Source organism: Trichosurus vulpecula, chromosome 1 (genome assembly GCF_011100635.1).
Source record: "Trichosurus vulpecula isolate mTriVul1 chromosome 1, mTriVul1.pri, whole genome shotgun sequence".
In the NCBI taxonomy this organism is placed as follows: domain Eukaryota; kingdom Metazoa; phylum Chordata; class Mammalia; order Diprotodontia; family Phalangeridae; genus Trichosurus; species Trichosurus vulpecula.
The window spans coordinates 345,922,423-345,941,949 of NC_050573.1; the positions used below are offsets into that span (position 1 = coordinate 345,922,423).

General features: G+C 36.8%; 1 protein-coding gene across 1 annotated transcript in view; it reads left to right on the top strand.

Annotated features, from left to right (window-relative positions):
• Positions 1-19,527, top strand: part of SEMA5A (semaphorin 5A) — a 464,624-nt gene that overhangs the window by 420,306 nt on the left and 24,791 nt on the right. Inside the window, exon 16 of the mRNA XM_036757261.1 lies at positions 291-509. Coding sequence (XP_036613156.1) covers positions 291-509 — 219 coding nt within the window. The remainder of the gene's footprint in view (positions 1-290; positions 510-19,527) is intronic.

The following is a 19,527-nucleotide window of genomic DNA, read 5'->3' on the forward strand; positions in this document are numbered from 1 at the left end:
TATCCAGTGTCCAACCTGGCTGCTTAGGCAAACTTTGCCACATGTATGAATTATTTAATTATAATCTTATTTAAAAGCAGTTGTAGCAAATTTTCTAAAATGGTAGGAGGTTACCATGCAAGTTTTTTTTTGTTCTAAATTACCTTTTTTTGGAAGTATCAAAATGATAGCTTGAGTAGGGGAGGGCAATCAAGGAAAACACATGATATTAGTGGGTTTGGGGCTTGAGATTATAAGCTTTTGTTTGCTGTTTGATTTGTAGAGTGATCTTTTCACTTTTTTATCTTAAGGGCTCTCTGGGGATTTCTTGCGATCTGGAAGGTATTCTGCTCATACAATCAATGGTGCTTGGTCAGCATGGACTCCTTGGTCCCAGTGTAGTCGAGACTGCAGCCGAGGCATTCGAAATCGTAAACGGGTCTGTAACAACCCTGAACCCAAATATGGAGGACTTCCTTGTCTTGGTCCATCACTGGAATACCAGGAATGTAACATCTTGCCTTGCCCAGGTAAGTGTATATAATATAAGGAAAGATTGGAGACTGAGGGAATTTTAAAGTGTTCTAGTATATGGTCAAACTGTGTTTACTTAATTTATTCTGCACTAGGTGTGTGTGTGTGTGTGTGTGTGTGTGTGTGTGTGAGTGTGTGCACGTGTGTGTGTATAATTTTTCAGACATCAACTTGGTCATTGTGGGTAAAGGAAGATGTCACCTTCTTCTAAGTAGTTCTTTTTTGTATTTGATTTGTCATTGAACATATTATACCCACTAAAAACCATTTGTAAGTCAGCTTTTAAATACTTATTCTTTCCATTAAGCAGAAGAACTAATAAAAACTCACACTAGATATTTTTATAGGGTAACAGTCAGGGATTTTAACTGTGGTCCATGAACTTTTGCTCACACACACACACACACACACACACACACACACACACATTTGAATGACTAGGACTTTCATAGAAATTTAATAGAATACTGGAAATGGGTCAATATGTAATACATATGTAAAAAGTTAATGGAGATAGTACAAAATACTTTTTTATTCAAATGCATAGTTGCCAAAGTTGAAAATACCACCCCCCCCCACCAGGAGTTCTTAAACTTTGGTCACTGAACTTGTTTTTTTAAAATACTTTAATAATTGTATTTCAATGTAATTGTTTCCTTTGTAATTCTATGTGTTGTATTTTATGCATTCAACAACATTCTTCTGTGAAGGGTCTATCCATAGGCTTAACCAGACCATCACAGAGGCCCAGGACATAAAAACAAAACAAACAAAAAAAAAGATTAAGAAGTGCTGGGTTTAGTGAATTCAGAGAATGTACTTGTAGGAATAATTGTCTATAATGATTCATGGATGCAAAGTGATATCATAAAAAACATGCCAGTCTGGTAGTCAGAAAACCAACATTCTAATCTACTTAATAACTTGTGATCTTGTCACTTAAATTGGCAAAGCGATGCTTGGACTAGACAACCTCTAATGTCCTTTCTGCATATCACCACATGCTGTGATAAATGGAGTACTTATTCATTATCCACAGTTCCCAGCATCTCTTTTCCTCTCCTTCTCACCTCTAGAATCATTTCTACTTATTGCAAATAAGTGGTTAGCAGAGGTTTTTCTCATCCACTGAAAGAGTTTGGCTTCCTTGGAGAATACAGAAAGGGCAGAGAAAAAAGCCATTGCTTTATCTTCCCTGTAAAGCAATATGAAAAGAAGAATCAGGAGCAGGGACTTGATCACTAAATTCAAAAGCATTTTTAGGAAAATTGTTTAATAACAGAACTGATAAAGTAGAACCCATATAAGCATTTTGTAGTGCCTCATAATCAGTCAAAATACTAATTGTGAATTCCTAGTAACACTACAGATTTATAAAATGCTTTAGTACATGTATGAAATTTTGTACCTATAGATAAGAGTGTACCTATCACCCTTTTCATTAAAGTATCATATTGACATATTTTCCACTAAATGAAGTGCTATGATTGGCTTTTAAAAGGTCACAGAGCTTGGTCAAAGCAAAACAGTTAGAAAGTGGAAATTAAAAAAAGAAAGTCACTTCTTATTTGTATGACCCTGAGCAATTCATTTAAACTCCATGGGCCTCAGTTTCCTTATGTGTAAGTTGAGGGAGTTGGATTACAATGCCTCTTAGCTCCCTTCCAGCTCCCAGCTTCATTATCCTAAGTGCTATTATTTTGAAACCCCTGTGCTCTCCCCCCACACACATAGTTTTGTTTTGTTTTTCTCCCCTTCATGGAAAATGGCTTCATTAATGAAGATGAATTGATTGACTCATTACTTCAAACTTAACCTGAACTAATTTCTTCAGGCCTATGATGCCATTGTTGGGAAATTTCATCTACCAATGCAAACTGGAAGATATTCTACAGCAGATAGTCTTAGAGAGTTGACTAGAGTATTGAGAGGATAAGTGATGTTCCCAGGATTGTCACACAGCTGCAGTGTGTTGGAGGTAGACCTGGAATACAAGTCTCCCTAAATCTGAGTCTAGCTTTGTAGCCATTTTACCAGGGGTCTCTAAATTATTTTGATCACATGTATATGTCAAAAACATTTTGGAAGATAGAAGGATGCTCTCTCTATCTCTGTATTTGTCTCTGTCTCTCCTCTCTCCTCCTTCTCCCCTACTTCTTCTTATTCTTCTTTTTATACTTCTGCTTCTTCTTCTTCTGCTTCCTCTGCTACTGCTGTTTCTTCTTCTTCTTCTTCTTCTTCTTCTTCTTCTTCTTCTTCTTCTTCTTCTGCTTCTGCTTCTGCTTCTGCTTCTGCTTCTGCTTCTGCTTATGTCTTTCTCTATGTATACATATATACTCATGCATATACACATGTGTATGCATATATGTATATGTACATATATTATGTAGATACATGTAGATACATAAATACATAGACATGCATATCCATAGATATCTCTTTATATGTGTGTATATACATAAACATATGTATATGTTTGTATGTATATATGATATATATTTATATATATATGATTTTGCAACTGCATGAATAGGTGGGCTGAGAGAAAATGAGGCATCAAGAAAACCACTGATCAAACTGAGATGATTAGAATGTTAGTGCCCTTTATAGATCTTCCAGAATAAGAGTGAATTTAAAAGCAAGTGAAAGAAAATATAATTAGATCCCCAATGCAAATCACAAACCATCTTTGGCTGTTTATTGTGCAGGGATCTTACTAGAAACTAGCCCAGAGCTCAGCTTCTGAAGGGTGCCTGCAAAGGCTCCAGAAGAATATAGGTCTGAGAGAACTACCCCCTGGTGGTTATCTTAGATTGGGCTGGCAGTGGAGTATTCCCAAAAGTATTTGTGCATATTATTACTGTCCTGAGGGATCAATGCCAATGCAGAAAGTGGGAAGTTGGGAGCTTGCACAGAGGCAATAGGGGCAGAGGGGGGATGTTGGGTTATACTGGGGGAAGGGTAGACACGGTTGTTTTCCAGACAAGCTCCGTGACTTGATTTTTTGGTGGGGGAAGGCAGGGAGACATGTCATCTTCCCACCCCAGTTCATAGACTCTTGTATCACACAATATTGACTCTCATTAAAAGGTAAAGAAATTTATTTCCCAGCATGTTTAAAGAGAAATTCATTCCACACACACACACACACACACACACACACACACAAGTATTAATGTTCATGTGCTTACAGGTATATTCTTATTGCAGAATATGCATAAAGTACTTGTCAATTTTAGGGGAGATGCTGTGATAACTACCAATGTGACTGGAGAGATCTATAACAAGGTACAAACAGGAAAGCCTATCACGAACACTAGGAGATAATTACAGAGCCAGCACCACTTTGCCTGTCTTCATGTGTGGCAATCAGGCAGTCAGTCATTCCCTTAAGTTCATACTGATATGCGTGTTGTCACTGAAAAATGATGCAGGCTCCATTTAATCTGTCACCAAACAGCAAGACAAGCCAAAAAGTATGTTGAGGCGAGGATATTATTCCTACTTCTTATAATACTGCCTTAAGGAGTACTTTCCATTTTCTAAAACAAATCTAAAAGAATACTAGGAGAGTAGGAAGGAGATTACATCTAAGAAGGAGGATGTTGAGAGTAACATTTCTCATATGACAATGTCATCTGATTTGCTATTTAAAGGCCTTAATTGTTTTCTAGCCAGCAATCGAGATCCTCATCCCTCATTTGTTGAAACCTCATGACAAACCCCTGAAAGCTCAGAACCTTGAAGAATGCAGATGGTGCTGGGGTGCATTGTTTAACCCTTCTAATCTTTTGGGTGCAGCCATTCAGATCAGAAATGGAGTAGTACCTCTATTTATGCATTTAGTAGTGGTGGGATGAGTTAAAGAAGCCCGTAGTTTTTATTAGAATTGTCTGCATCAGATTTATTTTAGGTTAGAGTAGTTGTTCCTATGTGTCCCCATTCTCTGAGTTGTAAAGAAGCTATTCCACAAAGGATTAAGTGTCAAGAAGCTTGATCTGGGGTCCTGATTTTCACACTAGCAATCTGTGTGTCATTTGGCAAGTCATTCATTCTGTCTAGGCTTGAGATGCCTTATTAACAAAATGAGAGAGTTGTTCTTCAGTAACTGATGCCCCCAAGGAACCTTCTTACTCTAAAAGTATATGACTGGATTGTTGTTTTGTCTTGTTTTGTTTTCCCCCATGTTATAGGGTCTGCTAAAAGAAAATTAAATGACTTCAAAATTTTTGATTTATTCTCAATAATTCTAGAGTAAATTATTTGAAATAATTTTTGTGCAAATTGCAATTATTCTACTTCATCAAGTAATTGAATTGGCACATAGTCTGTTGCTTCAGGCTGAAGTCTTTTAATTAGGACATGTGATATACCCCCAAAGTTTCTACTGTACTATCTTAAAGTTTTTGCTTAGAATGTGAAAATAATTCAAATTTTGGAAAATAAGAAATTTTAATTGGTAAGACTGTATGACTCACCATGAAGGAAAACAGTAATCATTTATAAGCACGCATGTTTTAGGAAATAATTGCCAGTCAAGAATCTTATGTGATCCATAAATGATCTATTGATGATCTTGAAGATTCTTAGGATGAAGTGTAATCAATATATGTAATAGCACAAATAAATGTTCTCATTACAATTAAGGTGTTTCAGGTAAGCATTCAGACTATTAGAAATAAGACATAAATGACTTGTGTCTATATATTTAGAAAATTTCAAAACTTGAATATAAAGTAAGTACAATAGTATAATAGTCAAAGTTAGGAATCCCATTATATGAGATTCATCTGGCATATGATTACACATGAATATCTGGTGGCAAACAACACATTAAGGTGATATACATTTACATATACATGTTTATATATATATGTTTATATATATGTGGGTGTGTATACATATATATATATATATACATACATATGTATATATGTATATACAACTCTGTATTCTTGATTCTGATAAATGAGTCAGGGGAGTCAATTACATGATTCTCAAATATATAAGCTTGATCATGACCATTATTCAGAGATTTATTTCCACATTCTCATCTCTCCCTGATAGGACTGGCACTTGAAATGTATCCTGTTCAATCTGAGTTCAGCATCTTCTCTCAAACTCTCTGCCCTTCCTGATTTCCCTCTTTCTATTACTGTACTCTTATTCTTATGTTCCCTTAAGCTTAAAACCATAGTGTAGTCATTTGCAGCTCTCATCCTGCATGCCTGTCATTTTAATTTTTATATTATCAGTTGAGAGCATAATGTCTGGCATATAAGCAATTACTGTTTGTTTAATTGAATTTAATTCTAGCTCCTAGATATCTCTTCCTACTTTCTCAATTCTGTTCCCTCTGTCACCACTCTAGATCAGAATTTATTACCTCTAGCCTAGATTATTACAATAGTTTTATAAAATGTTTCTATGGCTATCCATGCCAATCTATCCTAAGTACCACTTGCAGATAAAGTTTAGTCAAGCACAATCCTAATAATATTACTGCCCTGCTCAAAACATTCAATGACTCCCAATTTTCTGCTAAATAAAATAGAACATCTTTAGTTTGGCATTCATAGGGCCATAAACAGAGAGCAGGGGGGAACCTCAGAGGTAATTTATTCCAACTTATTTAGTTTACACATAAGGAAACTGAGACCTGGAAGGTTAAGTGATTTTACCAAAATCACACAGACAGTGAGCATCAGATAGAGGATTTGAAATTGGATTCTAGGACTCCATAGTTCGGTGTTATTTCCAGTTTTCCCATGCTTCTTCCCCACTGTACCAAGCCACCTACCCAGGCTATCCATGATCATAATCCAGCCAACCTTTCCAAACTCATTTCTCCTTATTTTCCTCTATTTTCCTCATTATTTTTCCTCTCATGTAGTTTTGCTTAGAAACAAAAAATTCCAGCTCCTTCCTCCAGTTCTCTTTTCCTCTTCTCAGCTTGTCATTCCTCCAATGGTATCACTCTGTTTCATCCTTCCTTCTATGCCAACTGATACAGATGGGGTCAGGGAAGATCAAAAAAACATTGGCCTTTCCCATAGGCCACTGACAAAGAAAGTATATATGTGTTTGTATCATAGATGAAAAGAGAACTGGTAGGGTGAAAGAAGTGGCTTGGAGCCTACATTATGAACAAAGATTAGAGAGGAAGCATGAGAAGATTAGGATCTCCTGAACCAACCTCCCCTCACCAATCACCGTACAGGGATTCCTCATTTTCGCTGTTAAAAAATTCACTTTCCCTTCAGCTTTTTGGATGCTATTGATAGTCCCTCGATTCATTAAAATGACAGAAATAAATGAGTGAAGTCTGAACTTAAATGTTATTTTCTGTTGTTGTTGATCTGTCCATCAAGTAAGTTTATATTATGAAAGGGGATATCAATAGTCTTAATGTCTTAAAAGGGATTTTTCTTTTTTTTTTCTTTAAAAAACCCACCTCAATAAATTCTAGAAAATATTGAAGAATTATCACCAATTCTTCAGTAACATGCATCTATCTGCAAACCTATGTCTACAAAGAGATCAATGACACAAATATTTAATTCTTTGTCCACTTCTTAAAAACTCCAAAATACATTACAGAATATAACTTTCACTAAGGGGATTTGAAAACTCTCCTAAGGTGTGGAAGCTTTATTTCTCTAGGCTTTTCTTGTGCCATTTGGAACCTCTTCCTCTCTGTCCTTTGAGTTTGCCATCTTATTTTTCCCCTGTCCCCATATTTAGCTAGCTCATTGGCACAGTATGTTTTCCAACAAAGATGGTTGGTTAAAATTGACCACCAATTTTTATTATTGTACCTAGGTTTATATAATGCAGAACTTCTGAAAGAAGTTAGGTGGTTGTGATAGTCCTAGATAAATGAGGGAATACCTATAACAATGGCAACAGTAACAGTAATAATAATGAATAACTTAGAAAGTTTAACACATCCATGTTGTGGGGGTTAGGAGGAGAGAATGGAAAATAAGGGAATGAAGGCAGGATGATATAATACAATGAAGACACTACCTGCCTTGAGGCTGTGGCTGTAGATGTGAAGGCCTTGCAAGAAACCTGAGATGTTGGCAGGTTGGACTGCTGAGTTTGGCTAACCCATCAATTGGGTTAACACCGTTGCCAATATGGGGAGACTGTCCCTATGAATCTGAGAAATAGTTAGGTGGCATAGGGTAGCTGGGTGGTCCTAGTCTGAACTATTATGATAATTTGTTTGACATGGAATAAAGTGGAACAAGTAGTACTTCCTCATGTTCTATTACCACAAAAATACAAAATACACTAGAAAAAAATGTCCTACCAGCTAGAAATGCTTCAGTCCACATGATACAGGACAATAAAGGAGACAAGCTATAAATATGAATTAAATGCAAAGAAGAAGTCATATGTCAGTGCTATCATAACAAAATTGGAAATAGACTGGCTGTCAACAAGGGTTCATATTACTTTTGTCAATAGCACGATTAGCTTTAAGTCATACAGTAACTTATCATACCATAACTAAAATCAGTTTTTTAAAAAAATCATATTTAAGTTTAGATTATGTCAGATGAAAAATGAACTTAAGGAGCTATTAAAACCTGAAGAAGAAGAGATTGAAAACCCTGAGGTTATTAAAAATCTTCATTTAATTCAGACTCCATGAATTATAACTACTAACAAAATAAATTGCAAAAACCAACACTAGCTCAAATTATTTTAAAAAGAAGATGAGTATGCTTAGACTGAAATTCCAAAAAGCTCCCATTTGAGCTTGATGACATGGATCAAACTAATAACCCATTTTACTAAAACAGTAATTCAAAAAAGTTGATATTTTTATTAACTCATAAATGAATGAATTCTCCCATAATATTTGGCTTAAAGTGTAAAAACATTTCAGAATCTAATCAAAGCTATCTATAGTAATATGAAAAAAATGTCCTAAATCACTATTGATTAGAGAAAGGTAAATTAAAGCAACTCTCAGGTACCACCTCACATAAATCAGAAATGACCAATGCCAGAGGGATTGGGGGAAAAACAGATACACTTAATGAATAGCTAATGGAGTAATGAACTGGTCTGACCATTCTGGAGAATAATTCATGACTATGCCCAAAGTTCTATAAAACTGTGCTTACCCTTTAATCCAGTGATACCACTACAGGTCTGTTTCTTAAAGAGATCAAAGAAAAAGGAAAAGTACCTGCATGTACAAAAATATTTATAGCAGCTCTTTTTGTAGTGGCAAATAATTATAAATTGAAGGTATGCTCATCAATTATGGAATGGCTGAACAAGTTGTGGAATGTGATTGTGGCAGAGTTCTATTATGCTATAAGAAATGACAAGGGCGGGGCGGAGCCAAGATGGTGGCTGGTAAGCAGGAACTAGTGTGAGCTCCGTACCGAGTCCCTCCAAAAACTTATAAAAAATGGCTCTGAACCAATTCTAGAATGGCAGAACCCACAAAACAGCAGAGGGAAGCAGGGCTCCAGCCCAGGACAGCCTGGATGGTCTCTGGGTGAGGTCTATCCTACACGGAGCTCAGAGCTGGGAGCTGGGAACGGAGTGGAGCAGAGCCCAGCCTGAGCGGCATGGACCATCCAGACCAGAAGCTGGGCAGAGGGGGCCCTAGTGCCCTGAATCAGTGAGCTGCGGCAGTTACCAGACTCCTTAACCCACAAACACCAAAGACTGCGGAGAAGGTTAGTGGGAAAAGCTGCAGGAGTAGAAGGAGTTCACGGTTCTGCTTCCAGCCCGGGGGGCAGCGGAGGTGGGGCAGCTACAGCTGTTGTTACTTCCAGCTCCAGGCCCACCTGGTGGGAGGAATTAAGTGGCAGATCAGAGCAGGAGTGCACAGCCTGCCGAAGATCTAAGCCCAGTCTGGGTTGGGGGTTGGGGAAGGAGCAGTGCTGGTGCGGCAGAGCTGGCACATCCCCCCCAAACGTGGAACGTAGAACTCTCTAGTCTACAAGCAGTCACACCTCACTGAAAAACTCAAGGGTCAAGTTAGTTGGCTGGGAATATGACCAGGCAGCGAAAACGCACCGAGATTCAGTCTGAGACTTTGGATTCTTTCTTTGGTGACAAAGAAGACCAAAACATACAGCCTAAAGAAGACAACAAAGTCATAGAGCCTACAACAAAAGCCTCCAAGAAAAACAGGAACTGGTCCCAGGCCATGGAAGAGCTCAAAAAGGATTTGGAAAAGCAAGTTAGAGAAGTAGAGGAAAAATTGGGAAGAGAAATGAGAAGGATGCGAGAAAACCATGAAAAACAAGTCAATGACTTGCTAAAGGAGACCCAAAAAAATACCGAAAAATACACTGAAGAAAACAACACCTTAAAAAACAGACTAACTCAAATGGCAAAAGAGTTCCAAAAAGCCAATGAGGAGAAGAATGCCTTGAAAGGCAGAATTGGCCAAATGGAAAAGGAGGTCCAAAAGACCACTGAAGAAAATACTACCTTAAAAATTAGATTGGAGCAAGTGGAAGCTAGTGATTTTATGAGAAATCAAGATATTATAAAACAGAACCAAAGGAATGAAAAAATGGAAGACAATGTGAAATATCTCATTGGAAAAACCACTGACCTGGAAAATAGATCCAGGAGAGATAGTTTAAAAATTATTGGACTACCTGAAAGCCATGATCAAAAAAAGAGCCTAGATATCATCTTTCAAGAAATTATCAAGGAGAACTGCCCTGATATTCTAGAGCCAGAGGGCAAAATAGAACTTGAAAGAATCCATCGATTGCCTCTTCCAATAGATCCCAAAAAGAAATCTCCTAGGAACATTGTCACCAAATTCCAGAGCTCCCAGATCAAGGAGAAAATACTGCAAGCAGCCAGAAAGAAACCATTTGAGTATTGTGGAAACCCAATCAGAATAACCCAAGATCTGGCAGCCTCTACATTAAGAGATTGAAGGGCTTGGAATATGATATTCTGGAGATCAATGGAGCTAGGACTGAAATCAAAAGAATCACCTACCCAGCAAAACTGAGTATCATACTCCAAGGCAAAATATGGATTTTCAATAAAATAGAGGACTTTCAAGCTTTCTCAGTGAAAAGATCAGAACTGAATAGAAAATTTGACTTTCAAACACAAGAATCAAGAGAAGCATGAAAAGGTAATCAAGAAAAAGAACAAGAAAAAGAAATTACAAGGGACTTACTAAAGGTGAACTGTTTTGTTGATATTCCTACAGGGAAAGATGATGTGTATGATTCATGAGACATCAGTATTAGGGTAGCTGAAGGGAATATGCATACATATATGTTTATGTATATATATGGGTGAATGTGTATGTATGTATATATCTATGTGTGTGTGTATATATATATATATATATATATATAGAGAGAGAGAGAGAGAGAGACAGAGAGACAGAGACAGAGAAGAGAGGGGGGAGAGAGGGAGAGAGACAGAGAGCGGACACAGGGTGAGTTGAAGATGAAGGGAAGATATCTAAAAGAAATAAAATCAAATTAAGGGATGAGAGAGGAACATACTGAGAGAGGGAGATAAGGAGAGATATAATGGGATGGATTATCTCCCATAAAGGTGGCAAGAAGAAGCAGTTCAGTGGGAGGAGGGGAGAGGGCAGATGAGGGGGGAATGAGTGAACACTGCTCTCATCAGGTTTGGCCTAAGGAGGGAATACCATACATACCCAATTGGGAATCTTACCCCACAGGAAAGAAGAGGGAAGAAGATAAAAAAATGGGGGGATGATGGAGGAGAGGGCAGATGGGGGTGGAGATAGTCAAAAACAAACACTTTGGAAAGGGGACAGGGTCAAGGGAGAAAATTCAATAAAGGGGGATGGGTTGGGAAGGAGCAAAATATAGTTAGTCTTTCACAACATGATTATTGTGGAAGGGTTATACATAATTATACACATGTGGCCTATGTTGAATTGCTTGACTTCTTAGGGAGGGTGGGTGGGAAGGGAAGAGGGGAGAGAATTTGGAACTCACAGTTTTAAAAACAGATGTTCAAAAACAAACAAAAATGTTTTTGCATGCAACAAGAAAATAAGATACACAGGGAATGGGGTGTAAAAATTTATCTTGCCCTACAAGAAAGGAAGGGAAAAGGGGCTGGGAGGGGAGTGGGGTAACAGAGGGGAGCGCTGACTGGGGAGCAGGGCAACCAGAATATACGCCATCTTGGATGGGGGGGAGGGTAGAAATGGGGAGAAAATTTGTAATCCAAACTCTTGTGAAAATCAATGCTGAAAACTAAATATGTTAAATAAATTTAAAAAAAATAAAAAGAAATGACAAGGGGGTATTTTCAGAAAAAAACATGGCAAGAATTATATGTACTAATATAAAGTGAAGTACAAAGGAGATCACTGTGCATATTAACAGCAATACTGTTATGATGAGCAAGTATGAAAGGCTTGACTACTCTGATCACTACAGTAATTCAACACTACTCTAAAGAGCTCAGGATGAAAAAATGCTATCTATCTCCAGAGGGAGGATTTATGAACTCTGAGTCCAAACTGAAGTATATTTTTCTCACTTTTTTATTGATTTTTAAAAAATACCACTGATGTGGAAATGTTTTTTGCCTAATTTCATATATAATATCATATTAATTGCATTCTCATTGGTTGTGGGAAGGTTTGAGCAGAAGAGAGAGAATTTGAGCTCAAGATTTAAAAAGAAAGGAATGTTAAAAATAAATAAAAATTGAAGTGTAAGAAAAGCAGGATATTGTATTACCTCAGCCACAAGAGTGAGAATCAAAGAAAATCATATACCTACAATATTTTATGATAATAAAGTTCTCTACAGATGTATTATGGTTCTTAAAACATTTTGCAGTATATATAGTAGCCCTAAGGAGAAGTGTTAAAATACCACCATGACAGCAACTTGAGAGAGCTATAGATCTGTAAAAAGACTGAAGGTTTGCATGACCATCAAGTTGATACATGCAATAGAAAGTTTGAAATTCATATTCCTTAATTAAAGACAAGAAAAAAGAAATATATGTGAAGTAATGCAGAACACACAACTATATCAACAATTCTAGATTCTCTTAATCAGCAATTGAAATCAAAGGTCAAAAGATTAAAGTAATACAGAAAGATAGTATAGTGCAAAAAACAAAACAACAAATACAAATTAAACACCAAACAAACAAAAGACTACAGAGGTTTGAGAAATCAAAAAAAAAATAGAGGGGAGATTGAAGCCCTGAATGAGAACTATGAGGAAAATATCTTCATCTTTTGGATTTCAAGAATTCCAACTCAACCAAAATTCAAGTTAAATAAACCAAATAATCTATCTGTGGTTACAGATAGTGTGCTTTTTTAAAGGTACTGAATGATCCTTTGAATTTGAGCAAAGGCATTCTATATACTTATAGTTAAATTTACTTATCTACAAGCGTTTTAGCCTCTTTATATAGAATATACCATATGCATGCTACAAAGTCCCAAGTTTAATAAATATTACATATGCTAAATAGTCTTTGCTTCTTTATGGAAATAACACTCATGTATTATAAATATATTATATTAAAATTTTGTTTGTCATGGCTTAAATGTAGATTACAGATTTTAAAATAGATATAGCTAAACTATTTAGGACATTAAGTCTACTTAAAGTATAAGTAAGCTCTATCTAAATAAATATTTATGTAGTTACCTTTCTCTACCTTTCAAAGTAATAAAAAAACAAGGCTTAAAAAGACAAGAAAAATAAAGCTTGTATACCATTAATATAATAAAGTTCTGATCCATTAGACTTAAACTCTAGGGTTTATAAGACCATATAATTTCCATGATTGTTGATTCAAAATCTTCACAGTTATTCATTGATTACTAGCAAAATACTTTGCCAACTTTCTGTCATATACAAACCTGCTCCCACCCTTCCTAATAGAAGGCATCACCTGTTACCAAGAATACCATCAAGCTACCCCCACCACCAAAATGTAGGCTAATTGAATGTTTGTGTATCTTATAAAATGCATGCAGGGCTCAGATTCAATCTAGCTCAGATAGATTGAATCTGGCCCCCTTGTGAAAACAGGCATTACAAAGGGTGGAATTTCTTGAGACAACCCATTATGATGAATCGCTAATAAAATTTGTCTTTTCCCTTGCCTGAGAAAGCTTGAGTCAAATTCTTTCAGCAGGACCCAGAGTGTAGGTATTTTGGGGTCTCGAGCACCCCTAGAAACATATAGTTCCCTGCCATCATCATTTTTCTTGGACTCTTCATTTTTTGGTTCCCTGAGACTGGGAATACTGCTCATCTCAAGTTCTTCTCCAGCCAAGACTGGGAGGCTCCAAACCATCAACTACCAGATGACTGCTCAGACTATGTACCCCTTGAACTGAACCCATTGAGGCAGGGACAGCTCTACACCCCTTGCCAGCAGGAAGAAATTTCAGAAGCTGAGGCCTTTGCCCTTTATCCCAAAAGAATTTGGGTCCCATTTGTTTGAGGGGGGAATGATGAGGGCACAGTCTCTGGGAGCCCCCTTGAATTCTCCTTGAATCTTCCAACTAGATCTGGCCTTCCCCTATGACCATAAGCCTTACATTATCATTAGGCCCAAATCTCCACCTAGCCTAGCCCACCCTTAATCCTGATCAAAACATCTATACCCTAGCCCAGTTACCCTAGCTCTCTTATTGTCTGTCCAGGTAGCTTTCAGCTATTTCCCCACCCTTGAGTCTGATCTCATCCCACTCCCTGGAGTCTGACCTCATCTCGGTCCTCCTTAGACTCCTCCTCAAGACCCTCCCTAAACCCCTCCTCTAGTCACCCCAGACCACCCCCCAATCACTCCCACAATCTTTGTGTATATAATCTCCATCTTGTCTCCATGAAGGCACTCAGATTCAATCTTGCTCAGATAGATTGAATCTGGCCCCCTTGTGAAAACAGGCATTACAAAGGGTAGGATTTCTTGAGACAACCCATTATGGTGAATCCCTAATAAACTTTGTCTTTTCCCTTGAAAAATAAAATAAAATGCATTCAGAGATTGTGTCACTAATAAAATTTCTAAAAGTTTCCAAGAAAACAGAATATCGGCTAATAAATAAAAACATTATGTGAATAAGTCTCATGGGTGTCAGTTGCATTATTGCTTTAGCAATTTTCGAAAAAGGCTCTCCAAAGTGCTATAATATCTCTACCGCCTTTGTTAATTATCACAAATCCTTCGAATTCGTTTCACTCATGGACTACAAAAACATAAAAAATCCCAAAACCTAAAGAAAACGCTAGGGTAAGTCTTCTTTATTCAGAACGTGCCCTCAGGACAATAATGTCAAGAGAAATTAACTTGAAATATGATATTTTTCAGTGAGTCAGTTTGGACTCATTATAGTTCTGCCTAGCCTAAAATTATCTGGCATCTTTCCTAAATAAAACTAAGTATAGATCCTAAGGTATATCATTCAAATGAATATATATATTAATTACTTGATATATATCAAATTATATAGCTTCACTGAAAATAAAATTAAATAACTCCTTCATATGAAATTTGTCTCCAATTATAGCAAAATGTCATTTGAATTTGATGAATATAAAATTCTTAACATGCACCAAGAAAAGATAGAGACCCAAGACTTCAAGCTTAAATCTGGAGGCCACACTGAACCAAGGGATGTAAGTGATATCTATAAATACCTTTGTCTCCTCTAAGCAAGATACATGAAGCATAAGTATGTTAAAAAGAACATAAATGAATGTGATTAATGTCCTACTGGCATTCTAAAATCAAAGCTTCATGGAAGAATCATGTTTGAAGTTATTAATGCCTATGTTAAATCAGTGTTCTAACCATAAAATAGACCATAACACATTTGGAAAGTATCTTCCCCCACCCCACCCCCCAAAAAATACAATATTAGCAAAACACAGGACCCATCACTTAAGTAAATTCTTAAAAGGTTAACCTCACACCAAAAAAGAAGGAAGAAGATTAATAAATAGTTGTATAATATATGGTAAGCAGGTCAAAAACCTACAGAAAGATGTTTGGAATAGACACTACTTCACCAAACAGTATTAAACAACAGGTATACTCCACCGGGTTTGTCAAAAGTAACCAAAAGTAAGCAATAGCTAATATCCAAAAATCTCTATCAACTCAACCATTATGTCAACAAAATGCATGTATATCCCAATATTTTATTCCATTAGAAAAAGCAGCTGTTTTCTCCACTTATGCAGTGGTGTGCATAATATTAAGTATAGAAGAATAATAGATCTATATTTCAATTATTTCTATTTGAACTCCATCAAACAAAATGAGAAAAATGATTTTTAATAATGTTAATAGCTGATAGTTTATAATTATAATATATTTTATAATAATTATGTGTAATAAATACTAATGCTAACTCCTTGAATGAGCCATATTGATAAGTAAGTCCAAACTCCTTAATGATGACTCATCAGAAATTTCTAGAACTAGATTCTGAGCTACCATCATAAACCACAATAATAATATTTGTCTCAAAATTTTTAAAAGGCTTTTTCTTTCCATAGTAATAATATTTTTCCCTGTGGTGTTCATCAAAACTATGTTCCTAGATGTAAAACCAGATTTCATAAAAATTAAAATATTTCTTAGTCTTTCTCCATGGATCTTTCTGTTTCCTCAATACAAGCCTAATTCAGCAATAAGCACTTCAGTTCCTACACAACAAAGGAAGAGAAAACAGATGGTCCTCTGTTGCTAAGCAACATTCAAAAAAGATAAAATCCACCACAGATTTTTACTTATTCCCTCTAAAACCTAATGCACCAAGCATAAACCCCTTTGATCAAATTTAACTATAATTGTCTTTCATTGTTGGGAAGAACAGTTGTAGGAGAAAAAATACATGTTGGATAGGATATGTGTAGAAGATAGACTTTCAGGTTTTTCATCAAGATTTGGGGAGGCAAACATATAAGCTCTTAAGAACCAGCTGTTAACCCAACAAGTATCTACAGAGTGTCAGTCTATGTGCCAAATAACGAGTTTTTTTTTAATATTACGCATTTTTAATTTCTTCAATATTTACTTGTTCAATTGGAAGTGCTAGTTTGATGAACATTGCAGGAAGGAGGAAAAGGTTCTAACTGAAAGCAACATATTGTCAATATAAGAAAAGTCAAAGATAGTCATTTCATTAGAGAACTCTACAATCTGGTTGGGGAGCTGAGACTTTCATGGAAGAAAAAAGATGGAGGACAGTATTGGACAACTCTAATTAAAAGCTAAATTGTATAATCTCTCTGAGAGCTCATCGTGGCATGCAGATGGCTCTGAGTTCTTGAAGGTGATGCCTCTGGGTTGTAAAGTTCTTCAAGTCCAAACAAACTAAAAAGACTTTTAGTACAGGCTCTGGGATGGAATAGTATGCCCTATATCCCACAATGATTGGCATATAGTAAGTTCTTAATAAATGATTATTGTTTGATTCATTGATTGATTGATCATGTGTCTATTGCTCCAGGCAGCCTAGTTAAGTTCTCAGACTCATTTCTCTGTTAATCATAAGATGATTAATTTTTTGGCTATAGAAACTCTCAAAGATCATCTAATAAATCATATAAGGTTTCAAACTTGCATAGGTAGAGAGAATACCAATATGAGTGTAATTACAGATTACTAAAATTTTAAAGAAGTAATTTGTTTGCCAGAGACTGTTACATTAGTATTTCAAGTAAAGGAAAGATCAACACCAAATCCTGGAATGTTCTCCATAGTAGAAGAGTCCACACACAGGTCATATACCATGCATTCATGGCACACAGATATTGAAGAAGGATATTCTGATAACAATAGGGTTTGCTTAGTTTTGATTTACTTCATATTGTTGAAGTACATTTTTTGTTATTTTTGTTGCTGTTCTTGTTAGTAGTTTCAGACTCAAATGTAGTATCTATTTTAAGTCTCAAGTACTCAGAAATTTACTTTTGAAATCTTTGGGTTTTTTCTTCAGAAAAACTCATTAATCCAAGGACATTCTAAAAGGATAAAACCAGTAACTACAACTAAAAGGCAAGTCCTAAAAGTCTTTTATTGATGTCTCAAAGGCTTCAAACTACACTATGCCTTTTGGGACACACTATATAGTTCACACAATGCAGATCTTCAAGTATTCTCCCTGTGGACTAGCCCATGGGGTTTAAGGCTTCTGGATCTCACTGGAACATTAGAGCACTAGGTTGGGATCCTAGAATTTGTGTTCTTCTAATCCTTGATCATCTTCTGTTTCACAGCATAATGTTGAGCAAGTCTCTTCATCAGTGCCTCCATATATTCTCTACTAAGAAAATAAAAGTACTTGTCACTGCTATCTTCCTGGAAATTATTATAGAAATATGGATAAAATGGACAGGTCATGAGAAATTGATTTGAGCTCTTTAAAAGAAACATGGCATTGTGAAATCTAATGTGTTAATTTTATATTTAATGTTGAGTCTTCTCATTACTGATAGCCAGTAAATTAGGAAGATGTAATGACTCAGGCTATGAGGAAATTGTCATCTGACCTATAGTAATAATGGAGTAAGTGGTCTAAAAGAGGATAAACATTTTCCTGAAAGGCAATATTTTAGGAAGGAATAATTTGGGCACATAGAAGACTACAGTCTTTCTCTTAAAAATATATAGGGTGGGGGGCAGAGCCAAGATGGTGGCTAGAAAGCAGGGACTGACCTAAAGATCTCCCCCAGGACCTTCCAAACACCTGTAAAAAATGGCTCTGAACAAATTCTAGAACTGCAGAACACACAAAATAGCAGAGGGAAGCAGGGCTCCAGACCAGGACAGCCTGTATGGTCGCTGGGTAAGGTCGATCGCACTGAGCTGGGAGGCAGCAGAGGCTGGCGTGGGCTGTGCCTGCACCAATCAGACTAGGAGCCAGGTGAAACAGGCTCTTGTGCCCTGAATCGATGAGCTGTGGCAGTTACCAGACTTCTCAACCCACAAACAGCAAAGACAACAGAGAAGGTTAGTGGGAAAAAACTGCAGGAACTGAGTGAAAGGAGTTTGCACTTCGGCCACTGCCCCAGCACAGGGGCAGCGGAGATGGTGCAGCTACAGAATTACAGCTGCAGTTGCTTCCAGCCCCAGGCCCACCTGGTGGGAGGAATTAAGGGGTGGATCAGAGCAGGACTACAGAGCCTGTTCACATCTGAGTCACGGTTGGTGGTTTGCAGTTCTTGGGGGAGGAGGAGCGCTGGTGTGGCAGAGCTTGCAGTGTAGAAAAAGCTCTTAAAACAACAGCACAGCCCCTCAAGCTTGGGACAAAGTGCTCTCTACTCTACAAGCAGTCACACCCCAATGAAATACTCAAGGGTCAAGTAGTTGGCTGGGAACATGGCCAGGCAGAGAAAACAGACTCAGATTCAGTCTCAGACTTTGGAATCTTTCTTTGGTGACAAAGAAGACTAAAACATACATCCTGAAGAAGTCAACAAAGTCAAAGAGACTACATCAAAAGCTTCCAAGAAAAATATGAACTGGTCTCAGGCCATGGAAGAGCTCAAATAGGATTTGGAAAAGCAAGTTAGACAAGTAGAGGAAAAATTGGGAAGAGAAATGAGAGTGATGTGAGAAAACCATGAAAAACAAGTCAATGACTTGCTAAAGGAGACCCAAAAAAATACTGAAGAAAAGAACACCTCAAAAAAATAGACTAACTCAGATGGCAAAAGAGCTCCAAAAAGCCAAATGAGGATAAGAATGCCTTGAAAGGCAGAATTAGCCAAATGGAAAAGGAGGTCCAAAAGACCACTGAAGAAAATACTACCTTAAAAATTAGACTACAGCAAATGGAAGCTAGTGATTTTATGAGAAATCAAGATATTATAAATCAGAACCAAAGGAATGAAAAGAATGGAAGACAGTGTGAAATATCTCATTAGAAAAATCACTGACCTGGAAAATAGATCCAGGAAAGATAATTTAAAAATGATTGGACTATCTGAAAGCCATGATCAAAAAAAGAGCCTAGAT